General features: G+C 35.2%; 1 protein-coding gene across 1 annotated transcript in view; it reads right to left on the bottom strand.

Moving 5' to 3' along the window:
• Positions 1 to 12349, bottom strand: part of LOC110020168 (alpha-mannosidase At3g26720-like) — a 96116-nt gene that overhangs the window by 43295 nt on the left and 40472 nt on the right. Inside the window, exons 14-18 of the mRNA XM_020718174.1 lie at positions 6075 to 6297; positions 5609 to 5754; positions 4987 to 5055; positions 4806 to 4862; positions 3806 to 3877 (exon numbers count right to left, since the gene is read on the bottom strand). Coding sequence (XP_020573833.1) covers positions 3806 to 3877; positions 4806 to 4862; positions 4987 to 5055; positions 5609 to 5754; positions 6075 to 6297 — 567 coding nt within the window. The remainder of the gene's footprint in view (positions 1 to 3805; positions 3878 to 4805; positions 4863 to 4986; positions 5056 to 5608; positions 5755 to 6074; positions 6298 to 12349) is intronic.

Raw genomic sequence — 12349 nt, 5'->3', positions numbered from 1 at the left:
CTGCAGGAGTTGGCCGGTGGACGTGTCGATTCAAGTCAAAGTCGTGTGTGGTGCAGTAAGTGCATGAATTGCATCGTTCACGAGTAATCGAGTCATAAAGGGTTCACCTAATGTGGTTTGATCCTATAGGAACTCGTTTTTGGGCCCTCTACATGTTGGTCCTTAGCTCTTGCAGCTAAAAGTTGAGTGCTTGGAACCACTCATGCGAGTTCTTCACAAAAATGAGTCAAGAAGTGGCTTGAAGTTCTACGGGAGGTGGGCTCCGGGCTCCATTGCTAGTCCGCTGTGCTAGTCCGCTGGAATGGTCAATAAGAACTCCTAAAGCTAGATCTTAGGTTCTAAGAGTAGAAGACTAAAACCTCACTAAAAATGAGGTCAACAAGGTTATTGAAGAAACCAAAAAGCTCATTGAAGTCGGCTTCATTAGGGAAGTTTCTTACCCCACTTGGCTCGCAAACATCGTACCCGTTCGAAAGAAGAATTGGCAGACACGAGTCTGCATTGACTTTTGGGACTTGAATAAGGCTTGCCCGAAAGACGACTTCCCCCTACCAATCTCAGAGTTGATGGTAGATGTCGCTTCGACACATGCAATGTTCTACTTAATGGATGGTTTGTCTGGATATAACCAGATCCGGATGGCTCCGCAGGAAGGACAGCATACGGCGTTCCATACGCCCATTGACATTTTTTGTTATAAAGTCATGCCCTTCAGTCTCAAAAATGTCGGGGCAACCTATCAGCGTGCCATGACACATATCTTCAAAGACTTGCTACATCACAAGGTTGAATGTTATATCGATGATGTAGTGGTTAAGAGCCAATTCGAAGAGGATCATCTTACGGATCTGAAGACCGTCTTTGAACGCCTTAGGAAATTCGATTTAAAGATGAACCCGTTGAAATGCGCTTTCGACGTCTCTTCCAGTAAGTTTTTGGGCTTCATAGTCCGACACAAGGGTATAGAGATTGACCCTAGTGAAATCAAATCCATCATAGAGATGGAACCTCCTAGAAGCTTAACACAACTACGCTCCCTACAAGGAAAACTCGCGTTCATAAGGAGCTTGGTCCCTAATTAAAATGTGTTGAGAAACGTTGTTAAAGTGCATAACGAACATTGACTAATCCAGAGTTTGATCGCTAATTCCGTGGTTAAGCTGAGAGGATACCAACTGTCACTTCAGAGCTCTCATTGCTCCATCACCTGAGGGTTAACAATCTCGCATTAGTTTTCAATCAACTGGACCAAATTGGAGATTTTAATTTGTCACCTTAAAATCTCAAATTCTGCATCCAACAAAGTATATTTCCCTATTTATTTGCACTCAACCTCATGGATAACATCATCTCATATGGAATCAAATGTGATTCTCACCATATTTTAGAAATTATAGCCCTTTCGGAACATACGTTTCTCAACACATTTTAACATTTCAATTGGACAGATCGAAAAGTAAATGAAGATCAGAGTTCGAATCATCACAAATTATTAACATATAAAACCGTATAAAACAAAATCAATTCTTCACAAACCATATCTCAAAGTAGGAAGAAGTATAAAAAGACTACTTATAATTCATGAGAATGAAACAACAAAACACGAATTTCATATATCAAAATGAGTTTATATGAATAAAAGACATATAAACTTATCTCAGAATTCTTCCCAAGCAAATCCCTAGAAGTTCTCTTCAAGCATTTTCCCTCTTTACAAGCACTCAATTCTCTCTTAGCTCTCTTAGAAGACTCTCTTAGAAGAGTAATGAAGAAAAAATCTCTCATCTTCCCTCTCCTTTTACAATCTTTGAAGAAAATCTCCAAGCCCTTGACTTTCTCTCTCCCACGCCTCAATTGAACCCTTCGAACTCCCATTCACGCCTCTCCTTAAGCCGTAGACTTCCCTCTCTTTTATTAGCCCTCTCTTTTATTAGAGACTGCCTCCCTCCAAAATTCTATCCAAAAGTTAACCCTTTTGAATTTCAAAAAATGTCTTTTGATCCAAGAGACATATCTCTTCATAAAAGAACATTCCAAAGTGTCTAGATACATTGAATCACTTCATGGGGCGATCAGAATAAGTGGTCCCTTCTAAATTTGTGCAAAATTCGTCCCAAACTGCCTTAATTTGTAAAAAGTCATCTCTGGCGCTGGTTCTGGCGCTGGTTCTGGCGCTTCAGACGTCAACTTGCTTAAGACCGCGTTGTTCTGGGTTTTGGTGCTTCAGGCGTCAGCTCTCTATAAAATGACGCTTTAGACGCCAGCTCTCTGTAAAGTGACACTTCAGACGCCAGTTCTGGCGCTTCAGGTGTCGAATCACAAAATTCGTTGTTTTTGCTTCAAATTTCGTCTTTTTGTTACTTTTGCTCAAACTGTCTAAAATTGATATACCTGCAACAAAAACATAAAAATACTCTTCTTTAAAGTGTAATAAAACAAAAAATAAGCATTAAATGTATACTTAAAACAACACATTATTTTGGTGTATCACCAAGCAAAATGTAAATAAAGTTAAAAAGTTAACACAACACATTTAGAAAATTCAAGTTCATAAAATAAAAGAATCATCAATTTTTATCCTACGACGTTCTTAATTCAAGGAAGAAACAAGAAATTACTCATTACTCATGATAAAAACACATTAACACAATCATTGCATTAAGAAAGTAAATCATATATTAAGTCTTTTAAAAAGAAATCCATGGAGAAAATAAACTTGATTGTACTTATCTCGTTCCCAAGCAAAAATTCTGCAATGAAACCTAAACAGCAAGTAGGAAATATTCTCTCAATCTCTCAAAAAAAATTGCACTGAATCTCCTTGCAGAGTTTTGGCCTTCTCCTTCAATTCCTCCAAAAAAATCCACAAAAAAAATAAACTTAACTGTACTTATCTCGTTCCCAAGCAAAATGGTGCAATGAATCTTAAGCAGCAAGTAGAAAATATTCTCTCAATCTCTCAAACACAACTGCACCCAATCTTCAAAAATAGCATTCTTCCCCTTCCAACTTGTTGCTGCCATCCAAATCCCTCGCTTCTCGCATTCCACCTTGTTGTCGGCACCCCAAACCGGCCGCACTCTTGCTGTTGTTGCTCCGAGCCAGCCGCATTTTGTTGTTGTCGCACTAGAAAACCCTCCCACATTGATCCCTATTGTTTGCTTGCAGCCCGGACATTTGGAAATCACAACCATGAGATTTTCTGCTTGCCAACCGCCTCGTCCAACACTCTGCCACCTTCCAGACCTTTGTTGGCCACCATCATCACCCCCAGATTCAACCCTAGTTTGAGTGTTTGTGTCATGTCTGTTGTTATATCAAATTTTCAGTTGTGGTATTATTGTATTTTTCCTTTCAAATGTGTTGGTTGCAACCGTCTATTTTTTTCCGTAATAATATTTGTTTTTACTATTGTGGTTTAGGTTAATTCCGGTATCAAAGAAATAATCAATATTTACCTCTCTAAATTTGGGAATTAGAGACTAAATGGTAAATCACTAGCCACTGCGAGAGCTAGGCGGGATAACTGTCATTCAGCAGCTAAGCAAGGATATTCATATATTAGCAGAATATTAACCTTATTCTACAAAGTTATATTTATAAAACAACCTGCAAAATAATCCAAAAATTGAACCGTATATCAAACAAAGCTAAATAATCCAGAGACCTTCACTATTTATCTTCAAACAGTTCATGCCTCTACTTCCCGGCCATATTACGGTACATGATTAAACCAAACAAATATAACAATCTGTATCGTATGCTGTGCACCTAAAACTTGAATAAAGTTAAGAGGTTACATGACCTGATATATCCATGAATTGACCTGTTCATGCATTTCATCTACAAGGGGGCCCCGCAAAATAGTCAACGGAACCTAGCCAAAATACAAATCAGGAATGGAAGAAGGTATCTGAGATGAAATTTAAAGGATAGAAATGCCAAAATAGTCCCATGAATCTTTGTATGGATCAGATTCTATAAATGTGTCAATTTAATCCTCAAACGCTTTTAATGAGGGCTAAAATAGTCCCCCTTAAGGACTATTTCACCTCAAATTAAAAGAGTATGGGGGATTAATTTGATATTTTTATAGACTTTGGTACTAAAATGACCGTGTGTAAATAGTCAGGGGACTATTTAGACACTTTACTCAAACCAAAAGCTGATAAGAAACAATATGCAACATCAGCAATAAAATGAAGGCACCTAAACCCAAAGAATACACATGAATATAAGGGGATCTCATTTGGTATAAATGGTCCCAGCAACCTGATAAGGGCGGAACTAGCCATCATTTTAGGGTGGAGAAAATTTTAAGTATTAAGTAATGAATTTAAAGTAATAATAATAACAATAATAATTATGTATATATATATATATATATATATATACATACATATACATACAATTACTATTTCTATAAAGAAATATAAATAACTGTTTAAATAATATTATTATATTTATGAAAAAGAAATACAAATACAAAAGAACAAAAAATTTTTAAGAAAATATAGATAGATAAGTGGTTAAGTTGGGTATTTTTTTGTGAGGATTGGGGAAAACTATAAATTGAGGGTGGACAAACTCCTAAACCTTAATATTTTTATAAATAAATACAAATTTTGAGGGTGGGGCCCACTCTCACAGTTTCTTTCCGCCTATGCTGATATCGCTTGTACAAGATGGCCATATGAACCCCATATCATCCTCACCGGGCCAACCAGCATGACCAAATATTAGCATAACTGTTTGATCCGAAATCACATGCCTAAGTACCAGCAAAACAAAAGGATAATGAATACCTGCTTAGATTTGATCGGAGAAGTGCCGTTTGGACGAAAAACATACGCTCCAGAAGCCTATAGAAGTATCATAGGAATAAGGAAATGAGTAAGAAACGCTAAAAAAAAAACAGTAAAAAAGTTTCACTAGACAAAAAAATTGAATTGAGGAATAGCAGAAGCTTGTTTGACAAATCGACACCTGTGAATCACTTTTATCTCCAACAGCTCCAATATAGTACTTGTATGACTGCCCTAAGGATGATTTAACCTAAAAGGTCCCAGAAAAATAAATATAAAAATCAAATATACATATATTCTCTACAAGTAAGGATTAGCATTTTTTTCTAGCAAGAAAGTTCCACATCATTAAAATAAAGAGAAATTTATATACATACCGCACAATTCTTATGTATTTATGCATATAACACCCGAAGTTTGATATTTACACTTATGACTCGTTGGTGACATAAACCCATGCATGAAAAGATGTATTTTTCTATTAAAAAGACAGTGATGGTGATATTTTATGTGATGTTAAAGATTTGAGCGGCATGTATGGAAATGCGAAAGTTTGGGTGTTAGATATGTAAATAAATAGGAATTGTTTGGTATGTATGTAAATGTTCTTATAATAAATTAACAGAGCTTCCAGACAAATTGTAAAATTAGAAACAAAATCAAGGTGCTCAAATAGGCATATTGGTTCGAACTCTATAATACCATTTTACGATGAAAACCACCATTTCAAGGCATACACAATAAGAATAGGAGAAAATTCACAAAAGAATATAGCTAATTATGACATAACAACTTAAACTTACAGAGCTTCTTCTGTTGGAATAATAAGAGAGTTCCTGTTTATCAACATTGTAATGTAGCTTCAAGTCTCCGGGTCCAATCTCCATGTTGTCGCTGTTACTTCCCTTGGATAAATACGAAGTAGACGTAGAAGTAATAGAGCCTGAAGCTGCACAGATTAATTAATGGCATGCCCCTCAATCCGTTGTAGCGCATCTTAAGTGGCAGGAAAAAAGCTCATAAAATGGAACATAATAATTCTCACCCAATTCCAATGTATTTGGATATCTAACACTAAACTTTGCTTTTTTTACATTTATAGCACCCAAATATTACATATCACGTCAAAAGTACCATCACTTTACATGCATAGGCAAGGTGGCATATAAATAAAAATTAAAGTTTAGTTGTTAGAAATGTAAATACATATGAATTGAGGGGCACGTTTGTAAATCTTCCTAATTCATAAATAAAAGATAAGACTGTAACCTTTCGTCCTAGCAAGGGAAATAACATATGTGCTGAAACCGAGAGGTGGTACAGAAACTGGAAATACGAGCCAAAATTTAGGACGGTTGTGGGGAGATATGCCTAAATATGCTTTAACATAGTGGCTTCTTAATCTCATGGTATCATCAGAAATAGGAAGAAGCTGGCATTCAATTTCTCTACCATTGGATGAATCCTGGACAACAACTGAATCGCTGACAACCTGCAGCAATTTGTTACTTGGATAAAACATTTTCCCAGATCAACAGTAGAATAGCTTGGTTAACAACCTCAAGAAAAGGAAATCACACCAGTACAAAAGTTTCAGGGTATTTTTCTTTTCCCATATCACAATGACTTTATGATTCCCAAATAAAGATTTAGATGAAACGAATGCTTCAATTGGGAGAAACAACAAAGTTAGTAGAATACTAAACAATAAGGTTGACCTCAACAACTATCCCATATTCAATTAGATCCAACACGACGATAGAATATGAAAGCAATATCGCATAAGTCGAGTTTGAAATGTCTCAAGCATGATGGAATTGCTCAAACCTCGATCATTCCATAAAACAAAACACAGCAATGTGTCCAAAACATCAAAATTACTCAAAAAGGACCCTCGTATCATCAAAATTGCAACATGAGAACAATACAAAAATATTTATATATATTGCGCAGGAGATGATGAAGACAGGATGCGTGTGAAAAACAAGAAAAACAAATATGTCTGTAAGTTGAAGGATTCAAACTCAAAATGCAGAAATGAAAAAAAAAATTTATGTGGCAAACACAAAATCAAGATGCACGAGATAGAGGACAAAAGCTAGCTTTGTGAGCATCGAAAAGTTAGAGAAAAAGGCAAAATATGTACATTTTGTTAAAAAATCTAAAATCAGAATAAATTCAATAAAAAAATTATTTTGTTAATATAAACTAAATTAAAAAAAATTAAAGTTTTAATTGCTACAATATATATTATTACTTAAGTCTACACATATTAGCTTTAATTAATGAATAAAATTTTACTATAATCATAATTATGTAATAATACTTATCTAACAAATGCTAATTTTATTAAATAAAACTAATATATTAATTATATTATTAATTGTGTCACGACCCGACCCGAGTATCTTCTTCCACTAGTACCATTAAATGGTAACTCTATCATAATCAAATCATGCACATTTAAACATCCAATAAAAATCAAATCTTAATTAAAAAATATTCATTTCTCATTTGCATAGCAGTCAAATCATTCAATATTGACGTGCACATATATCATTCATATAGTATGAACAAAACTTCAATAAAATTTAAAATCATAATTTTGCAGTAATTTCAATATAGCTAACGATAATACCAATAAAAACATTTAGTTTAGAAGAAACAAAATATCATCATAGTATAAAAACATGAGTACTCACCTGGATGTTGATTAATTTGTCATTAGCCTTGATGTAAACTCTTCAAATAATTGAAAATCGAACAAGATATAAAATTTAATTAATTTAATATTTTAATAAATTATTAAATTTTCATTATTTAAGAATTAAATTTCATTAATTATTTTTATGTGATCCTAATTAAATTCATTAATTAAATATAAACTGATGTTTTCTTATTGAAGATTGCATGAGTCAATTCTCCTCAAGCTTGCACTCTACATCTCCTTCTATTCTGCTCAAATCTGAAATTCTAAACCAGAAGTCCTACTTTAATAAATCTTTCATTAACATTATATTATGTGTGTGTGCATATAATTTCCATAAACCCTAATATAAATTATTAAATTTTACCATTTAAACTTTGGTCCAGCCTTAAACACGTGAAAACTTGCGATTCCGCCTCGTCCGTGCACAGGTCAACATCTCTGCGCGCGTGTACTACTTACTAGCTTCCTCCTTTACACGAGCTCTTGTACGCTAGCCACTTAACGCCTCCTTCAGGTTCCGCTCCCTTCTTCGCTTCTCCTTCAAAGCGAACCGCTCGAAGCTCGACGGAACTCCTTTGTCTTCCTCTTCAACTCGACTCGACTCAACAACAGTGCAATCAGCTCCAGAGCTCGGCTTCGGTTCTCCCGCATGAGCCTTCTTCTTCTTGCTTCCTCTTCCTCTATACAGTATCGACGTTGCTTCCTCCTCTGCTCGACAAAGACGCCACCTCTGCCCTAACCCTCGCATCATTCTCCTCTCCTTTGCATGTCGCTCGACCCCCAGGTAAGCCGGTCTATGATTTATATAAACAAAACCACCTCCTAAACTTCTGACCTCTCTTTTTCTCTGCCCGCTATTCATTTTCTCCAACTCATCATTTCTCCTTCTACTATTCTTTGCTTTGTCCTTCCTATATCTGAAACGGGACCATTAAAAAATGATATTAAGATAATAAAATCATCAAATATCTTCCTCATATCCCATCCAAATATCACGAATTTCGTTGTTGCATCGTGTAGAGAGAAATCTTGATTCAACTAACAATGTAATTGTAATAATTGAAATATGAAAATGTGTGTGTGTGTGTGTCTATATATATATATATATATATATATATATATATATAATTAAATAAATTTTATTTAGATGTGTGTTGGAAAAGATGTGTCTCCTAACTGAAATTAAAAGTAGTTTGTCTCTCTCACGGCTCCGCTCATTTGAACAGAAAAATCGAGAGAGAAAGGGAGTGTGAGAGATCAGTAGAGTGGAGTAGAGGGAGTAGAGAAAGGAGAAGAAAGAAGTCGTGGCAGAGGGAGAAGAAGAAGAAGAAGAAGAAGAAGAAGAAGAGAGAGAGGTGAAGGAGGCGAGTTGCTTACCTAGTCGTTTCCCTCAACTGTGTGCAATCGAACCGAAGTGGAAGAAGGGCTCACGAGGTCCCCACCGTGCGGCCTGCAAACAAGGAAGGAGGGCTCAAGGGGCATATAAAAGCCCAACTAACAGCTTGGAGAGGAAGGAAAGGCTTGCAGGATCATTCAGCGTGCTGGGAAGGCATCAACCGAACCCTTACTACTCAGTTCAAAAATATTAGGACAAGAAAGTCGTTGAAAAAGGTAAATATTAATTTTTTTTAAACTATCAATTGTAATTGATTAATTAATTTATGAAATGTAAATCCTAATTAATTTCATTAATTCTCAGATAACCTTAATGTTAATTCTTACAATTTTAGGGACCCAACGAGGAAACTAAGGCAGAAAAAGAAGAGGACAAGTTCAGGTATTATACTTTATCTCAATAATGAATTATTATTTTTCTTATTAAATCATGTTAAAAAAGAAATTATAAATCCTAAATTTAAAACTAAGTTATAATTAAGTTGATACCATGTAGGTTTGTTAAAAGCTTTAACATAAAATTTAACCGAATACTCTTACATGTATAAGCCTATAAGTTGAAATAGGAAAGTCACTAAAGTTGATGACTTTATTAAATAATAAATAGGTGAAAATTTTAATATTCTAATTATGATAAAATTCATGTGAAAGTTAAAGAATAAAATAAAATAAAATAAAACTGATAAATGCTAATAAAGGTTAACTTGTTTTATATGTTCACAAAAATGAATAGATTAATCTGAGGAAATGATAGAAGACCATATTTCTTAGGTGGGTAATATATTTTTATTTTATCATAATTTTGTTAATTTACACATGTTTTTACTGCCTGCCAAATTTTACTTTTAAAATGAAAAAATGCATGATTTTTAAATATTAAATGCAAGATAAAAAAATGAACAAAATATCATATATGTATACATATGGAAGTCACCTCTGCATGGTACAAACAACTAAGGTTGTGGGAGCGGAGCATGAGCGATCTCAGGCTTGGCTCGTGTTCGGCTCGTTCGAAATCGGATCGTTTGAAATTGACACGTGTTCGAAATTAACTCGTGAATAATGTGTTCATGTTTGGCTTAATTTAAACATTTCCGTTCATGTTCGACTCGAAATTGACTCATTAAAATTAATTGAAAAAAATATATGTATAGTTTTTTATTCGAGCATGCGCCATCTCTACGCAAAAGAAGGCACTAAACCATATGACCACACAAGTTGTTACAATTTAAATTTAGACTTAAATATATATAATATATTATTAAATAAATAATATAAATATATAATATTATTATATGAATAAAAAATATAATTCCTTTATTTCGAGCTAAAACGAGTCGAACACGAGTGAACAAAGGGTTGTTCGTGTTTGACTTATTTATAATTTGAGCTTAAAAAATTTATTCTTGTACGACCTGTCTACTTAACAAATGAGCCAAACACGAACTGTTTGCGAACGAGTTTTTTTTATAGCTCTACTAGCAGAGGAATGCATTGTACTCGTGCACGAAATGAAACTGAAAAATGGAACTGGATTGTCTACCTTTATGGTGGGTTGAAAAATGTTAAATGTATATTTTTTTATAAAGTATATGTTTAGACGGTAACTCTCAATTATGAAAAGTGAAACATAAATTAATGAAAGAAAATGAAATTATTTACTTTACTACTTTATTTTACTGAGCAGTTTTTTCTTATACAGTTCTTTGCAAATTATTTTAAAATGAGAATTATTGTAATTTAGAATCATTTACCCACTTATTAGTTTTAATTCAAAACCATAATTGCTAATATTTTTACAAAAAAATCAATTGTAAATTAGATGGACCCCGGAGAGTATAGGCGTCGCGGAGCGCAAGCTAATAAGTATTAGTTTAAATATGAGTCAAATATTATAAAATTAAGTTTTTTGAATTAGAATTGTTATTGCTGTGTTTTGGTGGATGTTATTTGATTATGAAATGAAACCGGTAAATATGTTTTAACTGTCCGACCGTCGATTCTCGTCTTGGTAATCTAAGCCCTAGGGACGCGCCGTGACGGTAATACAAACCAAATACATTACATTTTCATAATTCATGAAAATAAATGCAATGTAATTTTTTTGTAAATGTAGAAATGATCATTTAGTTCAAATTGTGTATTTAGAAATCGCCTGATAGAGGCAATTTTCAAACGCAGCTCAAAAGTTGTCGTCGCAATCTCTTCACGCCATCATCACTATTGTTGTTGGCCACTAACTACTGCCACCCGCAAACCCCTGCCACTGCCCACCTACGATCACCACCTGACTATGGATACCGTCACATCGCACCTCCCGTTGCCACCCCAATCAGTTACTGCAAGTCAGTTAACCTTTAATAGAATCCACCACCCATCATTTGTAAACAGTAACCTTCTGTAATTGTTTTACACAATCAAACGAGTCTAAGTTATTTCAAATACAATACACATCACTCACACTATCATCCATTTACACTTGTATTTTTTTAACAACCCAAATAGTATCCCCTAACAAAAAAAAATTGAGTTTTAAAAAAAAATCTAATCTAACCCCCTCCACTCTCAAGCTCTCATAGGAGTGCTACTTTCATCCATCTCTCTCTCATTTAACTTGAAACCCGCTCCATCTCTCTCACACAACCTCACAAACAAACCACTCAACCATCATCCCTATTCATGCACAGCTTCTCTAGTTGCACAGCTAACTCTTTTATTTTGTACAACACTATGCACTTATTGATCTCCCCTACATGACTACTCTGACACCAACAATGTTCAGCTTCAAACAGACACTACAATAATCCTCTCGTCATCGGTTGATCTCTCATCTCTCTCCTTTTGATTTTCATTGCACCGACAACCGCCCACACTTATGACCCTATCCAATGTCAACCCCTCTAACGAAGCTCACTGACATCATCTCCTGCCTACATAAATAATCAATGCCAACATTGAGACCTTCAATCTCTACAAAGCAAAGCCATTAAATACCCAAACACCTTCCTCTTTGAAATAGGACGAGCGTATGGGTTAAACCGTGTGGTTCAACAGTAGAGGGAGTCGATCAAACAAGGGGGTCGGACTGGTCGGCCAGCCCTTGAGCGGGAATTACCACCCCCTTTCCCACTTACCTCCTGTCTATCTATTATTAATATGTGTGCTTGTTGAGTTAGGGTTTATTCTTACTTTTGTTTCAATTTCTGGCTACAAACATCTTCCCTTATTAGGATTGTATCCGAGGACAGGTGGTGCCCCGGCTGTACCTGATCTGAGGTGGTGATTATCTTCTCGATTCCCTCAACATTCCCCTTCTCCCTGCTCTTAGCCGTCAGACACCCTATCCCTTCCTGATCCGGGTGCTAGCCACCAATCACCCTCAAGCCTCCCTACACATCTAGCCGCCAACCAGCCAAACCCCATCCTTCCCGTGCCAGCC

This window comes from Phalaenopsis equestris, unplaced genomic scaffold, assembly GCF_001263595.1.
Source record: "Phalaenopsis equestris unplaced genomic scaffold, ASM126359v1 Scaffold000094, whole genome shotgun sequence".
Taxonomy (NCBI): Eukaryota; Viridiplantae; Streptophyta; class Magnoliopsida; order Asparagales; family Orchidaceae; genus Phalaenopsis; species Phalaenopsis equestris.
Note: the sequence above shows the minus strand (reverse complement) of the source record. Positions and strands in the feature narration are given on the sequence as shown.